Genomic DNA, 22,096 nt, shown 5'->3' with positions numbered 1-22,096 from the left:
CAAACCATAAGATGGAAGCTTGTTTAGAAGACCTTTATGCCAAACACGATCAAAAGCCTTTGAGATGTCAAGAGCAACTACTTGTGTTTCACCAAACCTTTCCATTGAATTAGTCCATAAATGGGCTAAATTAGTCCATAAACATAAGCCAGAATATCACCAGTGGATCGACACTGGCGGATCGTTGATCAGACGGAAGGTTTCTAGGTAGTTTAAGAGTTGGTAGTTAATTGATTTCTCCATTACTTTAGAAAGAGTAGAAGTAATTGCAATGGGATGATAATTGGATGGGAGGGATTTGTCACACTTTTTAGGAACTGGCTGGATATGAGCAAATTTCCAAGCCGAAGGAGGTGTTTACCTTTGGAATAAGAAAGTGAAAAAAGGTGGCAAAGAATAGGAGTAAGTTCAGGAGCACAGGTATTGAGAACAAGTGGAGAAATACCATCAGAACCTGTTTGTGTTTGTTGTTTATTATTTGATTTTTAGGAGCATTAGCAACTAAGGCCATATTGCTCCGGGGATATGTGGTGGTCATTCCCTAACCTTCCTGCATCCTCCGTATTTGGTGGTGACGGGCTCGAACCCCGGTCTAATCAAGAAGCGTGTGCTACGCACTGCTGCTCCTTCCCACCTGGCTACGGAGGCGCCTCATCAGGACCTGGAGCTTTCTTAGCATCAAGATTCATCAAAATCCTTCTGATATCCTTTTGACGGAAGACCACAGGAAGCATTGAATGGAGCATGTTGGGAATGGTGGGAGGTGTTTAACCAAGATCATTAATACATGAACTGGAAGAAAAATGGGATGCTAGCAGGTCAGCTTTATCCTTGGCTGAAGTGACAACAGAACCATCTGGTTTGGACAGAGGTGGGAGCAGAGATGGGCAAAAGTTGCGGCCCATAGCTTTGGCAAGAGACCAGAATGCTCGGCTACCATTAGGGCAAGAGACCAGAATGCTCGGCTACCATTAGGGCAAGAATCAAGTTTTCTACTCTTAGCCTGTTCAAACTCTAGTTTGGACTGATTAATAACTGCTTTACAATTGTTGCGAGCTTTGGTGTAGGCAGAAAATGAAACTGAAGAATTAGAAACAAGCCAATTACGATATGCAACATTCTTCTCTTGAACAGCCTTAGCACATTTATTGGAAAACCAAGGTTTAGATAAAGGACAAGATTTTAAAGTGGAGTGTGGGATAAAGGATTCCATTCCTGCAAGAATAATTTCACTGACACGATCTGAGCAAACGTTGACATCAGAAGTTTTGAAACAGTAATCCGACCAAGGAAAAGAAGAAAAGAAGTCTCGCAGGTCATACCATTTTGCATTTTTGTAACGCCAAACAACACGAGGTTGGGAATAGCCATGAGATAAAGGTTCCATTGGAGAAGAGACAATCACCAAGTTGTGATCTGAAGTGCCTAAAGGACCTCTCACTTTGACCGTGTACTTAGAAGGGTTGTTTGTGAGAAAAAGATCAAGCATATTAGCTGTATGATTAGGATTGTCCGGTATTCTTGTAGGTAAATGAACAATCTGTGCTAGGTCATTAGTAATTGCAAAAGTCTCAGCATCTCGACCTGCTGGGTCGGTGTGACTAGAAAACGGAAGCCAGCTGGAGTTGTGAACATTAAAATCACCAAGGAAAATTACCTCACTGTTAGGAAAGTTGGACTGGAGAAAGTCAAGTTGCAAAGAGAGGAAGTCAAAGAACTCCAACTGATTAGTGGAGTTGGGAGAACGGTAGAGACAACAGATGAATTTGACACAATGAGGTAGAGAGATTTTAAGCCAGAGAAGATCAAAAGTTTCCTTGTTTATCCCATACTGATAAACAAGGAAAACTTATCGAATTGCTTCTCAACAAACATGATTTAACATTACCGAATATGGGCACTGATAGTTACATCTACTTCTTCACTGGTACAACCACAGCTATAGACTTCACGATCTGCTCTTCACTACTGTTTCCATGTATCCCGGACAGTGTTGGACAATCTGCTAAATAGTGACCACTACCTCATTATTTATGAAATAAAAAAATAAAAAATTCTAAGTTACCCTAAGAGAGAGAGTGTGTGTGTGTGTGTGTGTGTGTGTGTGTGTGTGTGTGTGGGTCAGAAGTAGAAGGGAATCACCAAGAAAGAGAAGACCCCTGGGGGGGGGGGGTTGCCAAGCCCATATTCACCAGATTCACCAATACAGACAGAAATCCACATCAAATGGAAATTCTTCAAGTATAATTGGAATTTATTCACTTCCAGTGTCTTCTTTGATGACCAATTCATTAAATACAAATCAATATATGATGTCACACAGCATATCACAACACAGATTCTAACTGCTGCAACCAATGCCATATCCACAGTCAGTAGAGGTCTTCATAAACATGCTAATGAGTGGTGGAACGATGATTGCTGACTTGTCAAAAAAAAAGAACAGGGCATGGAATTTGTTCCAAAATCATCCAACAACTGAAAACCTGGTGAATTTCAGGAAAAAAGGCTAAAAAAGACTCGTGGATTCAGTTTACCTCTATTATAACAAAGAATACAGACAGCAGAATAATCTGGAACAAGATTAAAAAACTGAATGGTAGATTTCCACCACCACCACCACCACCACCTTTCTGATTCTGAGTTGGAATGGACACAATTTATCATCTCCACTGAAAATAGCAAATGCTCTGGCAGAAACGTTTGCAAAAATTTTAGATGTACAACTTTTTCAACAGGACAAAATAAAGGCTGAAAAATGCAAATTAAATTTCAGCAATAGAGTTCTCCTTTCATATAATTATGCACCAGGCCCTAATGGGATTTACTATCTCATGTTGCAACATCTAGACTGGGTTATCTCTGAATCTCTGATTGGGTCATCTCTGAAAGCTACTGTCCTAGTTCATGGCATCATTCAATAGTCTTAACATTCCCTAAACCTGGAATAGATCAGACAGATTTGCACTATAGACCAATATCTCTTTCCAGCTGCTTAGACAAGACATTAGAAAAGATAGTCCACATTAGACCTTATTGTTAAAGCTGAATCCAACATACAAAATGCTTTTATTTGGAAAGAACATCTTGTTATGGTATGCCTGGATACTGAAAAAGCCTTTGACACCACCTGGTGCTATGGCATCCTCCAAGAATTATATGCCATAGGACTTCGAGGTCGACTACCGATGATCATACAGAGCTTTCTTAAAAACAGAACCTTCCAAATGTGTTATCGCAATGCAGTTTCACAAAATTTTGTTCAGAAAGAAGGTATGCTGTAGGAATCGGTACTCAGTGCTATGGTCTTTGCACTCAGAATAAATAACATGGCACAGAAATTTCCAGCTAATGTTGATATCTACCTCTACGCAGATGACCTTACACTATCTTGCCATTCATAGAATATACATTCTGTTGAGCAACAATTACAACTTGCAATAAACAAAATAGTGTCATGGACTTCACATAATGGTTACCATTTGTACGCTTCACAAACCAAAACTATTAATTTCTGCAAAATGTGTCAGCTACACCCAGAACCTGAATTACTGCTGGGAATTCAGCCAATACCTGTTACCAAGAACATCCGATTCTTAGGTCTAGTACTCAGCACCAAACTCTTCAAAAACATATATTGGGAACAAGTATTACCTGTATAAAAACACTGAATGTGCTAAAAGTTATCTCATCTATGATATGGGGCAGATCGCTATATGCTCCTCCTCCTGTACTGAGCTATGACCAGATCCTGATTAGATTACGGAGCACCAATTTATGACTCTGTACACAAAACTATTAAAATGTCTCAGTCCAGTACACAGTGCTTTCAGAATTGCTCTTGGAGAATTCAAGACCTCGCTGGTTCTAAGTCTCTATATAGATGCCAATGAACCTTCACTTCACCTTAGGAGAAAGATATTACTTCTTAATTATGTAATCAAAATCCATAGGCTCCCTTCCCATTAACATCTGGAGACACCACTATGATCCTCCAATATAAACCTTTACAGAAATAAACCTCATGAGAATAAACCTGCAAGAATACACAACTGACCAGCATATTTCAAGACACAGAACCAATACAACCGCCATGGAAAATATGAATACCACCTTTCTAGCTACTTTCGTCATACAAGATAGCTACTTTCATCATTGGATGAAACACTCGTTGGATAAACAAACTTTTAAAAAGTTCCATGCTTTAGCCAATGCACAAGCACTGAATATTATTATTATTATTATTATTATTGCTGCCCTTATATTATTTCTCCCTGATTGGGGGATTCCACCTCGTGACGGGTTTGTTAGTTTGTTGTTTGTTAGTTTGTTATTTGGTTTTTAGGAGCATTAGCAACTAAGGCCATTTGCTCCGGGATATGCGGTGGTCATTTCCTGACCTTTCCGCATCCTCCGTATTTGGTGGTGACGGGCTCGAACCCCGGTCTAATCAAGAAGCGTGTGCTACGTACTGCTGCTCCTTCCCACCTGGCTACGGAGGCGCCTCCTCGTGATGGGTATTGCTACCAAGTACACAGGGTGGTTGTTGTTATGTCTGATGTTACTGTTGGTCGAGGAACTCTCTGACAATCCTACAGGTGTTCAGGATTGTGACTTTCTGTTGTTCCTTGTAGGTGCTCGCTGGGAGACCAATTGCTGCTAGGCTGTTATGTAGGGTCTTTGGCACCATACCTGTGGTTCACATGATGATCGGGATGGTCGTTACTTGTTGCATAGGCCACATCTCTTTGATCTCCTGTCTTAGGTTCATGTACTTCCTGATTTTTTCCCCATGAGTTTTCTGCAGGTTGCCAGTGTTGGGTACCACTATGTCAATCAGATAGGTAGCCTTTCCCTTCTTGTCCACAAGGGTTATGTCCAGTCTGTTGTGCGGGATTGTCCTATCTGTTATTATGGCGTGGTCCCAGTACAGGTTGGGGTCTCTAGTACTGCCTGGGGTTCGTACTTGTAGTAACGTACACTTTCTTCGATCAACTGGTATTTCCTTACTAGCTTCTGATGTATTATCCTGGCTACTTGGTTATGTCTATGAGTGTACTCAGTCTGGGTGATCACCTTGCATCCCATGGTGATGTGTTGGATCGTTTCTGAGGCCAGGTGGCATCATTGACTTATCATCTAACACTCTGGGCTCCTTGGCAATGTATTTTCTATAGTTCCTGGTGTTGATTACCTGGTCTTGGATGGCGAGCATGAATCCTTCAGTCTTGGGGAATAGCATCTGACATAGCATCATTGCTTTTTTCTATTTATACTAGCTTCCCTTGTTTAGATAGTTCTCATTAATTACTATAGCTCTGAGGTGTCAGTCTATTAAGATGAAACAAGGGGAATTAACATAAGTATTTATTTACCATTTGTACAACAATTATTTACACATTCTAAATTATTCATGATATCAAAATTTTACAACACAGTAATTATTATTATACATGAAATGATGTCCTCCCTTAATCACTCTTCTTAAGCAATTCATAAACTTCCACTATGTTTTCAATACAAAATCTTAAATATTCTATCCTATACACTTTTATATGGTCATATATATATATATATATATATATATATCCTTTCCAACATATACTGAATAATTCCAATAATTTTTCACTCTCTCTCTTACATACTCTATGGAGGAAATTTCTACTGAATACAATTCACTCCGTTAATAGCAATTAGCCAATTCATGTTACCAACTCTTTTACTTTTAACACATTCATTAAGTTTCTTATCAATACCCCTAATCACAGAGAAGTAACGTACTCACTCACTCTCTTTCTTTCTCTATATTTCTATTATATCTTATTCCTATCCTTACAATATAGTACTCATCACGTTACAATACTTCTCAAACTGTCCTGTCCAATTTTCTCCCTTGGATTTCTTTATAACACAGTTCTCGTTAGTAAAGTCCACTAAACTGACTTACTTGGTCTCTTCTCACTCTATCTGGAAGAGTAGTTGATTTCCGGTCCTTCACAAGTGCCTCCATTCTGATTTCTTCTGCTGATCTGCTAAGCTTACGGCTCTTTTCTGCTTCTAGGGTGTGGGCATTCTTCCACGTCGATCTTCCCACACTCGGGACTTTCTCCAGCCTTCCGTTAAAAGCTCGAACTGGCTTTCCTTATGCTGATCATTCTGCCTTTCACCATTATCTTTACCCACTAAACTATCATAATCGGAACTTTCCGTACGTGTTTCCCGCACTCCAAAAATATCTTTCCGCCACTCTCACGCGCCTGTCCCCGGGACTCTCCTCCGGATCTTTTTCTTTCAGGTTTCGGAACTCTGTTTTCTCTTGGGCTCTCGTCTCCTCCCTGCATCACCTTTTTGTTTCCCTTCACTCCCTTATTTTTCGTCCAATCATTTGGTAGTCCTCCATCACTCTCTTCTTTTTCATTCGTTCTCCACTTATTCCATTGTTTTTAACCAGATTCTGGTAGGTCAAACTCCTTTCTTTGTGATGAGAGCATCCACGCGCTACATCATCACTAGAATTTTATCTGAGACTGTCCGCTACTACTTACTCTTCAGTCACGCTTCCCTTGGAGACACCGCCCCTGAAATTGTTGAGAGTGCCTTCCATGTCAGCCCGTTTGTACTTTGTTTATCACTTGAACACTGTGTGCTCTCTGATCTCGGGTCTTCCCTTTGGATGGAATCCTAAACTGTTCTAGGGTGTGGGCGTTCTATTATCCCTTACTACTGTAAATTGGCCTCAGCCCTTTTTCTGTAAACAGGAACTTCATCAAACTGGCCTTCCATTGTACTACCATTCGACCAGTCCCCCTCCTGCTGCTACGCTAATCCAGTCCCTATCAAAATGTAAACAGCGCAAGCAAATCTGCTGAGTGCTTGTCTGTTTTTAAACATTAGTTATTTTCCAAAAAAATGATAAATTTTAATATCCTAATATAATATTTGTAAGAATGGTTCTTACACTTTCATACATATTTTAACTAATGTTTAAATGAAAAAAATGGCACAACTAAGCATTAATGATAATACGTATTCTACTTCAGGTTCACTTAGTTTGCATAGATATTTCATATAATACGTAGGGATATTTGCATAAGAGTTTACTAACTTCTCATATTAAATTATAGTTTTATTCAGTAACGGTAATAATGATGAGTGTGAAAATTAAAGATGAAACAATTTTATTTTTTTTTTGAGACCTGAGATTTGAGGCCCCTCTATTTAAGAGGCCCCAGGCGTGCGCCTGTGTGGAAATCCGCCACTGATTGTATATGCGGTTTAGTCTAAGTATTCATGTATAGTGGGCGCCTCCATAGCCAGGTGGGCAGGAGCAGCAGTGTGTAGCACACGCTTCTTGATTAGATTGGGGTTCGAGCCCATGAGCCACCAAATATGGAGAATGCGGAAAGGTCAGGGAATGACCACCGCATATCCCCGGAGCAATATGGCCTTAGTTGCTAATGCTCCTAAAAACCAAATAACAACATAACATCGTGTATAGTTTACTACAGTAACACATCCCTTGAAATTATTAAGCTTATTTCCCTAGCATTAGCTTCCTGCTCATTTGCAGAGATGTCTTTGAAGCTTCCTCTGTCTATGAGTTTTGGCCAAAAAAAAAATGGTGGAAAGCTACCCCAACATTGCAAAGGAATGCCTTCAGAAGCTCATCTTACAATATTGGCTGTTGTGGCAACAATCAAGAACTTTTGAGATATGTTCAAGTGTTACCTTACCTCATATCATCAGTCAAATCCATATCTTTATTACCTCCCCCCTTCTTCACCCCAAACTAGCAGTTTCTCTGAACCCTTAAAGTGTCCTAAGATACTAGAAAAACTTTCACCAACTTTGTTCAAACCAGTGACGTAACTAGAAAAAGTCAGCCCCAATGCAAAGCTTAATGTGCTTCCCCCCAAAAATATTTGTTTTGGTTAAAGTGACCATATCCTTAGTATTCCAATACAGGACATCAATTTTACTCGTCCCCCCCCCCAAAACAATATACACATATTTTTTATAATTTTTTTAGAAATAAAAAATATTCACACACAAAATATAAATTAAATACATATACAGTCAGTTCTCGTATAAAACGTGTTTACACCACACAAATTCGATCATCCATGATTTATGAATAGGAGAACAATGTTGTATGTAACACGAACCAAATTTGCTTATGCATGATTCACCTTTGTGTTTACAACAAATGGCAATTGAACGAGGGAATCACCCCAACTGAATGCAACACAATAGGAATGAAGAGAAGATTCTGAAAATGTATTTCTGTTTTTTTATATGATTAAAGATTTCAGTTGAAGGGAAACACATTTCACCATAATAACATAAAAACCCACAGAATTCGAGCTATCAGTATTATCGCAAATGCAATTAGACCGAGTTTACTACCCATTTATAACTGATTCCACTAGCAGAAACACAACTGGAAATTGTTTTGATTGTTTTATGGTAGTGACCTCCAGAAATGTGCTTTAATAAAATGTGAGCTAGTGAGGTGATAATAGTGTTTCTACCTTTAAGGTGTTGTTTATTCAGTTGCCACACACATGCAGCTTTGTTTATGTGTATTAAGCGTGCCTCCTCATTTTGTAATTGTGCTTTATTCCCTAAAAATAAGTAAAATACTTGAAAAAGGTGTAAAAAGGAAGCATCCTGGTGAAGATACTACAGATTCAGAGAGAAAAAGAAAAGCAATATTGATAAGACAGAGGCAGGCTGAGTAAAAAATTCTTACTGGGAAAAACTTGTAGCGGCCTCATACTAGCATTTATGACCAAAATCACACTGGCCTCCATCGGCTTCTGACTCCGGCCCAGCGGGGTTTCCCTGGTAAGGGTTATGGCCAGTCTACATCTGTCAACAGAGGAAAAATACGAAATTGTGAAACACTTTGAGTGAAAATGAAAGAACATATGATATTACGTGTGCTACAGACCTAAACGAGGCAATGCCAAGAACAATTAGAAAGAATGCAGAGCAAATAAAAACAACTTTCATATCAGGAACAACTCAAAGTGTAACAAAATCCATTAGATCAAGACACAAAGAATTGGAAGATATGGAACCAGAGCCGGACAAAGTATTTTCACACCCTGGGCAGAAAGATTTTTCAGCGTCCTTTTACTAAGGATATTTATATTTCTTGCCTCGTTGTTCTTCTGATTTTGGCACCCTGGGTAAAGGCACTTCTGGCATGTGCCTTAATCCGGCACTGGATGGAACGTCTGTCGTCTGTTTGGATAGACGATCAAACAAAGAACAAGTTTGCTTACAATAGAAGCAAAAGCATTAGCAATATTTTATTATGATTATTTATTGTGTTTGGTAATGTTTTGGTTACAAATGTTTATTCAATCTGCGGTGGTTGGCACCTAACCCTATTTTTCCCATAAGGTCTGTTATTTATATTGCACAAGGGTTTCTAGGAACACAACTAGCATGTTATATAAGGACTGACTGTGCTTCTTTGAACTAAACTTATAAAATAAAAATCACACTTCTTAAAAAAACAAATTTAGCCTATATTTGTCTTTTTTTTCACATATATTTGTTTTATTTCACAGAAATACCTATATTATATAGGTATTTCTGTGAAATAATAAAAAAAATACATACTTCTTTTAACAATAAAAAAAATAGAAATTAAATAATATAATTAGATATATTTTCCGAGGAGTGAATTTTTCTTAATAATTCTTCATTATTTGCTATTTCTTTGTAAAATTCTTCACAAGAATTAGCAAAATTTCACTTAACTTGTAGTACTGCTTTCAGCGTTTCTACAGTCAGTTGTGTTTTTTCTGACATCTACTACTTATTAACTACTGGAAAAACTCTTTCTGTTGCACCACTGGTTCCCAGCAAACGTTGTTGTTGTTGTTATTTGGTTTTTAGGAGCATTAGCAACTAAGACCATATTGCTCAGGGGATATGCGGTGGTCATTCCCTGACCTTTTCACATCCTCTGTATTTGGTGAACGGCGAACGTAATGTAAGTGATTTGCATTATGTTTGCAGTATGGAAGCTACATGTCCAATCCGGAACAGTTTCAATGTGGGAAAACAACTCAAATGCAGGACCGTCCCACATAATCCGGGACGTCTGGTCACTTTAGTTTCAGTAAAAATAAAAAAATTAACAATACAAAGGTAAACGTGTATTTAAAATCTTCATCAATACAATATAAAAACAAAAATAATATTAAATTCTGTAAATATAAATATGAAAAATAAATTCTTAAAATTAAATGAAATAATATATTGACTTACGTCATGTAGAATGGTTTGGCGTTGGCAAAGTCATTAATTAATTTAGAAATGTCCAGTCCATTCTTTCAGCCTCTTGCGCTTCTATGCTAAGCAGTGCTAGTGCTGATAAATGTTGTTGTTCCATGGTGTTTCTCAAATACAGTCGGACCTCTCTTTAACGAACCTCCATAGCGGAATTTTCTATGTAGCGAACCTTTTTTTGATTTCCCCTTGGTCATTACATTGAAAATAGTTTCCATATAACAAACTAATTTTTAGAGACCTGGGTACACATTGTTTGCACCTCTGGCCTTTAGGCAATAAAGCTGATGCTGTAGAAAGCACGAATTAAGAGCTAAAAGGATTAAGCATTAGTCCCTTTAGCTTTTAATAGCTAAAGGCATTAATTCCACGAATTAAGAGCTAAAACATTTTACAATTTAATGGTATCTGTAAAACCATGCAGGAGGAAACTGGCAAACCACAGCGCAGGATAGAAAAAGATGGAAGTTTGCAGCATATAGGCTTTCAAGCATATAGTTCTTCCTATCATGCCTGGTCAGAACTGCAGACACACATACATTCTGACCTAAGTTGCAGCATTTTTTAAGTACAGTTCTATATTTACCCCTTCATGGATTATCCTGAGATATCTCGTTTTTAGTTTTAAACATTATTTGAAACTGCACGAAATATCTTGGGATACAATAATACCTCCAAATTTAAGAAACGTATTTTCTTAAGTGGTGGTGAAACGTATTTTCTTGGGCATTTATCTGGCTAATTTTGCATTAGCCAGATAAATCTCGAGATTTCTCGGGATTTTCTTACATCTGGCAGCAGATGAGTGGCTTTCATTTTACTTACATATAATTACTGTACAGCAATGTCAGAACAGTATTGCACATTGCTATGTGCCGCCAGTAAGCAAAGTAAAATTTGCCGTCCTAAATGCTGATAAGCATTAACCAATTAGAAAACTATATCGAAAAATATTTTGGTGCCCTCTTGAACTGCCGCCGGTAAACAACGGTTACCTTGCCTATCCACTTGCGGTGGCCGTATGCCAGAATGTAGGTAGTTGATGATTATTGCTTGTGGTGGGAGGTTACTGCTTGTGTGTTCCACTTGATTTTTTAAATTTATTTATATAATGAGTAGAAGAGTGTTTTTCTGTTCCTTTCTTTTAGCTCAAGCACTAATTTATTAAAAAAATCTGTATAATTTACAAACTTTTCGGCATACACAAGATAACTTGGGATAGCCCAAATGGGTTAAATAAAAAAAGTTGATCCGTTATGGCACATTTTCAGGAAAAAAATGTTCCGGGAAGGGGTTAATCATCAGGTTAATCATATGGCACATTTTCAGGAAAAAAATATTCTGGGAAGGGATTAATCATCAGTCCCCATTTGAATAATAATGTTCTGTTTACTTTAATTTTACTTCTGTTTTTTACTTCTGTTTTTAAGTTTACTTCTGTTTACTGTAATAATACTCCCTTAAAATCTAACAATCTGTTGGTGACATTGTTAAGTTGCTTCCAGCAGACACCCTAGTTCTAGTCCACCTATTCTTAAAAAATTTTATTAAATTTTTAAAATAAAAAATTAAAATATAAAAAATATTAGCCATTTCCTTGACAATGGAATCTCTCAATGGCACTAAATCCTTTTGACCAGAGCAGTTTGCACATGATTATTCTGTTTTATGACCTGAATTAGAGGTGTATCACTTGGCAAGTTACCAGAATCTTGAGTAACTGACGAGCTCCCAGTTACATTTGTCTCTAGGGCATGCACCCTTCCTTTAGTGACTCATATTTTTCATAATGCACCAAGTTTTAATTTGAGATTTGTACACACTTTACATCATGAACAAAGAAAAGAACTGCCAGTTGAGCTGAGATTGACAACTACATCAACCTTAGAATAAATGCCGTAAGCTATGAATGGAACGAAGTCATGACTTATATGAGAACTGCCTATGGCCACTTCCATTTGAGTCTCAACATCTTTGGATGAAGCATTCACTGTGAATCTTGTAATAACCATGGTTGAGTTTAAAAATATCACAGAAAGTACCTTTTACCAAAATTAAATTTACAAAATATTAAAAATTTAAGGAAGAACTAGAAAAATTAGTCTACTGAATTCTTAATTCACCTGTGCACATAGCAAAGAGAGAAACTTCCATTTCTGTAAATGCCAATTGAACTGATTTCAGATTAGTATTGGCAAATGATGCAAGAAAGCAAGCTTATATAGCATCAGGCAAAAAAAAAACAAAATAACTTCCCACATAATCTATCCAATCTGCCTAATAATTTTTCTAGTTCTTCCTTAAATTTATATTCCACAATACCAGATGGATCTTCTGGAAGAAGATGATTGTGTACAATTAAAATAAGTTAAAATATTGATGGAAAAAAAGGATTTCATCTGTCAGGTCCCATCTCATCAGGAACCATAGGGCTTTTTTTTCTCTTTTTTTTTTTTTTTTTTTGGTTAGTTGTTGGCGCATCATCGGCTTATGTGGCCATAATGCACCTCCCAAAGTTTTTGCATTTTTACTCTGGTCCAAGCCCGAGGTGGGATTTCAACCCACGACCTTTGGGTTGCCAGGCAGGCACTTTACCCACCTGAACCATAAGGCACTGTCATCTGAAACAACCAAGGGACTAAATCTGTCAAAGAGCTGGGTTGAAAGGCTGTTAGTGGTTTGCACAGATAATGCTATGCAAACCACTAACAAACAAAATATTTACCCCATGAAAACTGAAGACAAAAAGAAAGCCTAAGCAGAAATTTACATTATCACCGTCATGCAGTCTCCTCTAAAGAAAAAATTAATCAGAAATGGCACCAGCAGAAGGGACAATTTATGGAAAAATATAATGCATTCAACTTTCCATTTTGAGAAACCTTGTCCTGATTTTTTTTTTTTTTGATTTGGTAGTTGTTGGCGCATCGGCTTCTGTGGCCATATTGCACCTCCCAAGGTTTTTGCAGTACTTTGATCCAAGCCCGAGGCGGGAATCGAACCCGCGACCTTTGGGTTGCCAGGCAGGTACTTTACCCACTCGGCTAGCCCGGTCGGCTACCTTGTCCTGCTCAATCAACTTTAACTTCTCAAAAATCTGCTACCAATTCCTTAAATGCCAATCTTCAGGTAATTCTCCAGTGGGGCAAAGACAACTTAGTTGATTTCAACCCTTCTAAAACTCAGTCTTGTCTTATATCTTGCAAAAAGGATTCTTCTGCTCCTATGCTTATCTTTAGTGACACTCCGATTTCTAGGCAAAATGATATATCTCTTTTGGGGATTACCCTGACTTCTAATCTCTCTTGGCACAAGCACATTACAAATATTGCTTCCTCTGCATCTAAAAAACTTGGTTTTCTCTTTCGCTCTCGGCGTTACTTTTCTTCCAAACAGCTGCTCACTCTGTATAAATTGCAAATCCGCCCTGCAATGGAATATTGTTCCCACATCTGGGGTGGTGTCCCCAAAACCTCTCTCAGTCTTCTTGATTCCATTCAGAAGAGGGCAGTTAGGTTAATTAATGATTCATCTCTAACAGAGTCTCTCCACTCGCTTTCTCATAGACGTACTGTTTCTGCTGCATGCCTCATCTGCAGATACTTCCATGGGCACTGTTCTTCTGAATTGGCTTCTATAATTCCCGCTCTCTCTTTCAAAACAGTCCGAACACGTGCCGCCACCAGCCAACATCCATTTACTGTCCAACTTCAAACTCACACAACCAACTTTTCATCTTCCTCATTTATTCATTCAACTGCCGTTTTCTGGAACAACCTTCCTTCATACGTATTTCCTGAAAATTACAATCTACAGAAGTTCAAGTCCAGTGTCAACAAATATCTTCTTTCGTCTTCTCAACCTCCAACCCAAGCACAGTACTAAGTACTATAGGTTCTGATACCTCTCGTGTTTGGGGTTCACATAAAAAAAAAAAAAAAACAACTTTAAATTAAATGGATAAAATATACAAAAAAAAAGTTAAAAAAGAAACTATTATAGAAACAGATCTGGATATTCAAAAATAACCAACGGCAGGGAAAATACTTAGATATTAATTTTACTGTAGAAAAATCAAGTTGCCAAAAAAAAAAAATAAATAAATAAATAAAAACTTTTGAAAATGAAGAAAACATTTGGCACTTGTTAGCCTCAAACCTACTGTTGTAACTTGCTGAAAGATTCGTTTAAAGATAAAGATAAAAATAAAACTTTCTCCACAGACGTTTACTGAAAAAAATTTCATAATAATAAATACATCCAAGGGTTGAAATATCACATGAGTCAGTTTTGCTTCTACTATGGTATTACTGAAGTTAGCAAAATATGTGTACAAATAAGCACAGAATCAAAGACACCACACTGTTGAAATAATTTTATTTCTTCTACTAATATAAGGGAACCTTGAGAAGTGCAAAAAAAGTGAATGAAATTAAAATTCCTACATAGAAGAAACAGGAAATGAGCAAAGCATCAGAAAGTACTAAATATAAAGGGAAGGTGCACAACTGCTATATGTACTTTCATGTAATTCCAAAAATCACCTATTTCAGTGCAGAGCAGTGTATACAATTAAATAGTAGTATAGTTAAATCTCTATATAATGACCCCCAAGGGGAATAAGAAAAACGGTCATTATATATCGATCGTTCATAAAATCAGCAACAAAACAAGTAAAAGCTAGAACATTTAATGTAATTCTACTAATACAATATAGTATAATCTTATTTATAATATGTACTACAGTAATAAACATGAAAATTATGATTGTAAATTTTGTATGGATTGCAGAGTGGAGTAAGGTTACAAATAAATTGTAAATTTCACTACATAGGCTACATACCTATCAAGACCTAACAAGAGAATTGTTTCATACATTAAAATAATCTGTCAAAACACTGTTTCAATGGTAGAGCATGTTTTAAAGGAGAATTATGAAGGTGCACAACAACAACAGTTACTTCACTTTCAGCAGTTAGGCTGCACTTGAAAAAATCAACATACAAGTTCTAATCCTTGATGAGACTTTAATCTTTTGCTGAAACTTCTTGTTCAACCACAGCAGGTTCTTCATCTTCATCACTACAAATTTCAGAAGATTCCATTACGTCTGCAATGAGTTCCTCTTTATTCGTGCATATGCTGAAATATTCAATGTCTGCATCCACTTCTGTGTAATCTTTGAAGCTTAAGTTTTCCTGTAAGTTTAGGCAATGACACACATGCTCAAATATTTGTTCCCTATTATCAGACTGTTCTTCACAATTAAGAGAAAAAGAAACATGTGAAACTTCACACATTGCATCATTGAAGGCAGTAAATCTAGCATGTTTGAAGCACTTACCAATAACTTTTTTCATCAACTTTATCCCATGCTGAAACACATAAATACATTGCCTGCAGAATGTCGATTTCACATTGAATGTTGCTTTCAAGACATAGCACAACTTTATTTAATAGCATTCTTCAGTAGTTTTTCTTAAAACACTAGATTACACCTCGATTAAGTGACTGAAGAACTGATGTCATATTTGGTGGTAGGTGATTGCACATAGGTTGTTTACTTGACAATGAGGGGTGCAATTATCCACAAACAGCAAAATTTTTCTATACTTTTCACTCATCCTGTGACCTAAGTCTCTGATCCATTCTTTCTAGATTTGTGATGTTATCCATGACTTTTGGTTTGCTCGGGACATTGTCAATAATGTCTTCAAACGTTTAAAGCATCAAGACTCCTGGGCTTTCCCAATGATTAAAAGAGAAATCTTCTCTGTGCCAGACATGTTTGTTGTTAGGAGAACGGTAATTCATTGTTCACTTCTTTTTCCGCCACTACATTTCTCGCCTTTAATTGTAAATGTTTTGTCTGGTAGCAATTTAAAAAAAAAAAAAAAGAGTCCAATTTCATCAGCATTGAAGATGTCATTATGGTCATATGTCAGAAAAACATTTTTAAATGATTTTCCTACCATTCCTTTGTAGCGTCAATGTCCACAGCTGCACTTTCACCACATACTTTTTTTGAAAGACAGGCCATGAGTTTTAAATTTCTGGAACCATTCATCTGAACTTCTAAATTCTTCAATATCCATTCAATGCAAAAATTATTCAGCCTTAGCTTTTAAAAGATTACCATCTACAGAAACGTTTTTTGCATGCTTCATCATTAGCCATTCCAAAAGTACCTTATCAAGATCCAGATACTTCATTTTTTGTGTTTGAATCCTACCCAGTGCAGCAAATTTCTCTAAACTTTTAATCTTTTTCTGATCTTTCGGAATATTGAACAGAGTACTCTTAGGAATGCAGAACTGTTTGGTGATGTCAGTCTTAGAATGCACACCATTATCTATAGCTTGCAAAATCCTAATTTTGTCTGCAATTGGCAAAGCCCTCTTGCTTTGCCAATTGCAGAGCTCTTGCAAAGCTGCTTTCTTGGAGCTATACCAATAAACATACACTCTAATGAAATTAACTTCTAGTCAATATTCATTTCATTACCGCAGTGTAGGAAATCTTAACAAATGATTTCTCATAGTCAGGCTGCATGCTCATCAATTACTTCAATATTATTTGATGTGTAATGTCATTTTTAAATGCAAATATCGTAATAAAAAAGAAAAAAATTCAGATTGAGGCAGAAATTTATGGTCGTTATAGAGAAATTATTTTCAATGTCATTATACTGAATGTAAAATAGCGTTAGGTTAATGAGAAATTGGCTGGGACCAATCATATAGAACATTATAATGTGTTTGGATGTTAAAAAAAGAGGGTTGTTATAAGACCTTCAATTGTATTAAAAATGTGTAATCTCTTAGCTTATGAAGCATAGAGGATTTCTAACTTTAGTAACTTATTAACCTTGCAATGCGTGTGTTATTGCATTACATACAACACCCAATAATTTTGGAAAATGCATTAAATACCATTAAATAGTTCAAATTGTACACTTTATAATTCTATTTTTCATAGTACACTTGTTGGATAATAAGAACAAATATCTTTCGTAATAGCAGTTACATGATAATGACAGTTTCACTGGCAGGGAATATAACAATAATAATATATGTAATTGATAATAGCTAAAAATTAAGCTTGAATTAATCTCAAATTTTTAACTGGCTGTTATGTAATATAGATAAAACATGAACAGATACCATAGAACAACTCAAAATCATAGTCATACCATAATCATCAGAACAAAAACACACAGTATTTGTGCCAACGTACTCAGGCTGGGTGGTGGGGATAATTGCCTCCCTTCATCTATCTTGTTATTAAAAAAAAAATACTTTTCCTGACTTCTCTTCATCACACATAGCAATACAGACTGAGAGAAACAAAAGTAAAAACTAAAGCTCTCTGAGAAAATTACAGCCAAGCAGCATATTTTGTACACTAGCACTAATTCTTTGCATATTTTCTATGGCTATGTTTCTAATTAAAAAATAATCAATGATGCTAATTGAAATAGAAAATCACATTAAAAACATTTTTAAATTTACACTGAAGGTTGTCTTCAGGTATTGTAACTGGTTGACTGCATTGAATCCAATTCCAAGTTAACAATGGTACCAGATCCAGATTTCAAATGGTCCATTCTACACTCTCTCTCTCTCTCCCATGTGCATGTTCATTTGGGCCAAAATCAAATGAGGTCAGTAACAATGGGAATATGGATAACTTACCAAAATGCTTGTAAAACCAGTTCATCACAATTACAGTACTGTAATATTGAAAATTTCATTGTTGACCAGTGCCTTGGTGGTTTGGGAAAACAGGCCCGTGTTCAACTGGCTAAAATCAGATGAGTTTGGCAACAATGGGAATATGAATAGCATACCACGATGCTTGTAAACGGACCTGTGTGATTCTCCAGCCAAGTATGTATCAGTAGATACCAGGGAATGAGGGTCTTTCATCCAAACATTGACCTTCCCCTGCCAGCCTGTAAAACCCCCTTTGTGCAGCAGGATTTCAGAGCCTGATGTTGAATATGCAACAGCTGCATTCATCCACCTGTATGATGCAGTTGGAAGAAACAAGCTGAACCAGGCAACTTGTTTTCCCATTATCTACTGTCCAATGACTCCATTCCTGTGCTCACTATAGGTGCATTTGCTTGTGATGGGCTATTAGCATGTACTTGAGTGGGTTATAGCTGCAACAGTCCAGTACATGATCCACAGTGAAATGATTCATGCCATTCTCATGTTGTATGGCATAGTCAGTTGCTTGTTCAGTATATTTCAGTGAAAACACATTAGATCCTCCTCTTATTCCTTTGGTCAATGATGCATGCAGGTCAACTTGGGACTACTAGCTGGTGATTTATCCATGGTTATTTCAGTCTTAATACACATGAGATACAGCTGTTTGGGTAAAAAACTATATGACAGCATCTGTCTTTGAGATATTTGCTCCTGCTGATCCGACTCCAATGGTTATCTCTCAATGGAAATCTGTTTGTTAGGTCATGCCTCTGATCCATTCTTCATGTGGAACAATAGTACGGAGTACTACTAATGCCAAACACTGCCCTTATATAAAAACAATGTTGGCATAACATCATGCATGAAATCATGGAAGTGTTTCTAATGCAGAGCTATCTCAGTGTAATTTTATAAAATGTTAATATTTAAATCTGAGTGAATTTAAATTTGGGGTGAACTGGGCTCAGCAGAATATCTGCTGCAGGGATAAACACAGGTCTTTGTCTTTTTGAATTTTTCGGTAGTATAAATAAATGTGATATATTTCAGAACAGTGTCCTCATCTGATGTCTCTAAAACTCACTCTGTAAATACACAACTGTGCAGAGCAAGAATATCCTTCACAATCAGACCTCAAACTTTCTGAGCTAATTTCCCTATTATGAAAATATAAAGTGAGTTATATAATATCTTGGTTATATTTTAGGAAAATATTAGAACTTTGTGGACCAAACATTATTACATATAAATTATACTATAAATAATTACTAATTTATTTCCTATAAATTAATAATTATAAATAATTATTAATTTATAGGAAAAAATCCTGCTTATTACATATTTCATTTTATTTTGAGTTGGAATACTTCATAAATTTTTGCTTTACAAAAATAAATTGATAGCCAATGGTATTAAATTTCTGCTTTTTTATTCATGCATCCCTTCATGATTTTGAAATTTTATTTATTAGTATTTTGCATAACTGTTTTTAGGCGTTTAAGAGAAAAAAATAGTAACAACACAAAGAAGTTCATAGAAGAAAGAAAAACAGCTGCCTTAAAACAAAATAAAGAAAGGGAAAAGTTAAAAAAAATTCACGAGAAGCAACTGTTGGATCTGTTGCGAGAAACTGAGCATGTATGTCCTGTTTGGTGTTATGCATGTTATTCATTCATTAATAATGATATTAGAGAAAGCTTATTTAAAAATTTTTTTGTGAAATCATATAACATAGTAGTCTTTTCATAACAATTATCATCTCTGTTATTGTATTAATCCCTCATTTTGTGAAGCTATCACAGTAAGTTTCTAGCAATAAATGAAGTGTGATGCAATTGAAATGTAATATTTATTTCATTTATTTGAAACCTATCAAGCCTCTCTCTAACTGTTTCAATGGTCATTACCTACTCTTCTCATGTCAGTGCCCTTGACAGTTTAGTGACAAATGGTGTTTGTATGGTCAGGAAAAAAGGGAATTTATTGGGTGTAAAGCACTCAGACATAAGTATAGAAGGGATCCTCTAGGTATTTGTTAACCATAGAATGGGCAGGCACTCTGTATGCAGTTAAAAAAATTAAAATATCCAGTAGAATGATATCAATGCCAATTTTAGTATTCCTTCAGCATCAGTTTTACCTTTGATTTGCATTATCAGTTTGTATTAAAATTGGAAAAGTATAGCAAATTCAAATAGTAGTAGGAGTAATAGCAAATGATGCAAGAAAGCAAGCTTATACAGCATCAACCAAAAAAAAACCCCAATTCACCCATCCGTACCCTCCAAGAATTTGTCTAGTTCTCAATTGAATTTATTCAACCCATCCACTTCCACAACAACAGATGGAAACCTATTCCAATGATCAACCACCCACTGGCTGAAGGAAAACTTCTGCATATCTATCCTGCAACCATTATTCCTCAACATAAATTTATGTATTATGCGTGCAGTCTCAGCACGTGGAAGAATGCCATTAACATTCAGCTTACTCAATCCATTCAAAGCTTTAAACATCCCGATCAGACCTCCCTGCAGGTGCCCAGCCTTGAGACACTGCAATTTGCAGAACTGAAACCTTTCTAGGTAAGAGCACCCTTTTGTTCCCTTCACCAATCTGGTTGCCCTTCTCTGCACTCATTCCAGCAGATCTACATCCTTCCTAAAGTGAGCCCTCCAGACCTGTATACAGTACTCAAGGTGTAACCTAACCATGGCCTTATACAAAGGGATAATCATCCCTTTGTATAAGGCCACATCCTTGCTACCAGAGTTTCTGTATCTCTCTCTCTCTCTCGGGGTGACTCAGAAATTTTTTTTTGACTGGTGCAGCATAAGCCTCAGGCTTCCATGCACCATATGGCTAATAATAATTATTATTGACTAACCCCATGAGCTGTTCTGGCAGCATGTATGCAATGCTAAGAGAATTTAATATCTGACTGGACAATTACCCCCCCCCCCCCAAGTTTTTTTTATTCTCCACTACCCTAAGTGTAGTACCACACAGTTGATGAGTTACTCTGGAGTTGCTGCTACCCATATGCAGTACCTTGCATTTGTCAATATTAAACTTCAACTGCCATTTCTCAGCTCATCAACCCAATTTTCTAGATCTTGTTGCAGTAGCTTACACTGATGACTGTCGTTAACCACTCTGCCAACCTTTGTATCATCTGAAAACTTACACATCAAGCCTGATATACCTTCATCAATATCATTTATAAATATTGAAAACAACAACTGATCCAGCATTGAAATCTAGGGAACTCTATTAATAACATTAGTCCACTAAGAGCAGTGCACATTGATAACCACTCTCTGTCTTCTTCTTCTTCTTCCACTTTATCCATAGCAGTAACTTGCCTTTAACAACACATTGCTTCAGTTTGTAAAAAGTCTTTTATGTACAGTATCAAAAGCTTTCCTGAAATGCAAAGAAATGATGTCAAAATTATTTTTTGCAACCAATTCCTTGGTCACTGCATCATAATAAGCAATCAGATTGGTTAGACAAGACCGCCCCTTGACAAATCAGTGCTGTGATTGCAGTATAATTGCATGCTGTCCAAATGGTACTGCATTACTTCTTTAACTAGTGATTCCATTATTTTCCCTGTAACATTCATTAATCTAACAGGTCTGTCATTATCATGGACACTGATAACATGTCACCTTTTGATCCCTCTTTATGAATTAGGGATATATTTGCACATCTCCAGTCCATAGGGACCTTCCCCTGTATCCAAGTATGCTCTCATAATTATGGCTAAGGATCTGCAAATAATAACTATACTGCTGCTGTTTGCACACTCTATATCAAAATGCCTAAAATGCACACTCTATATCAAAATGCCTAAAGAAATTAAGCATGCCTGCTAGCAGAAAATTTAATGCCACATATGTTTGAAAACTGACCTTCAGTAAGATTTAGTATTGAAGGAATAAAAGTTTTCATAATTGATTTTTCATAAAAATTAAATAAATGATGTGACAAATTAATATAATTTGTAAACAGTCTCGTAATTTACAATCAGCTATCATGTCAAGGTGAGATGTCTGTTTAATATA

General features: G+C 36.5%; 1 protein-coding gene across 1 annotated transcript in view; it reads left to right on the top strand.

Annotated features, from left to right (window-relative positions):
- The window catches only part of LOC150088409 (1-phosphatidylinositol 4,5-bisphosphate phosphodiesterase-like), a 754,578-nt gene that overhangs the window by 707,595 nt on the left and 24,887 nt on the right, over positions 1-22,096 (top strand). Inside the window, exon 30 of the mRNA XM_090370149.1 lies at positions 19,520-19,664. Within this exon, the coding sequence (XP_090226275.1) occupies positions 19,520-19,664 (145 nt within the window). The remainder of the gene's footprint in view (positions 1-19,519; positions 19,665-22,096) is intronic.

Source organism: Mastigoproctus giganteus, chromosome 3 (genome assembly GCF_048544385.1).
Source record: "Mastigoproctus giganteus isolate SK-2022 chromosome 3, ASM4854438v1, whole genome shotgun sequence".
Taxonomy (NCBI): domain Eukaryota; kingdom Metazoa; phylum Arthropoda; class Arachnida; order Uropygi; family Thelyphonidae; genus Mastigoproctus; species Mastigoproctus giganteus.
This window is presented reverse-complemented; position numbering and strand designations above follow the sequence as displayed.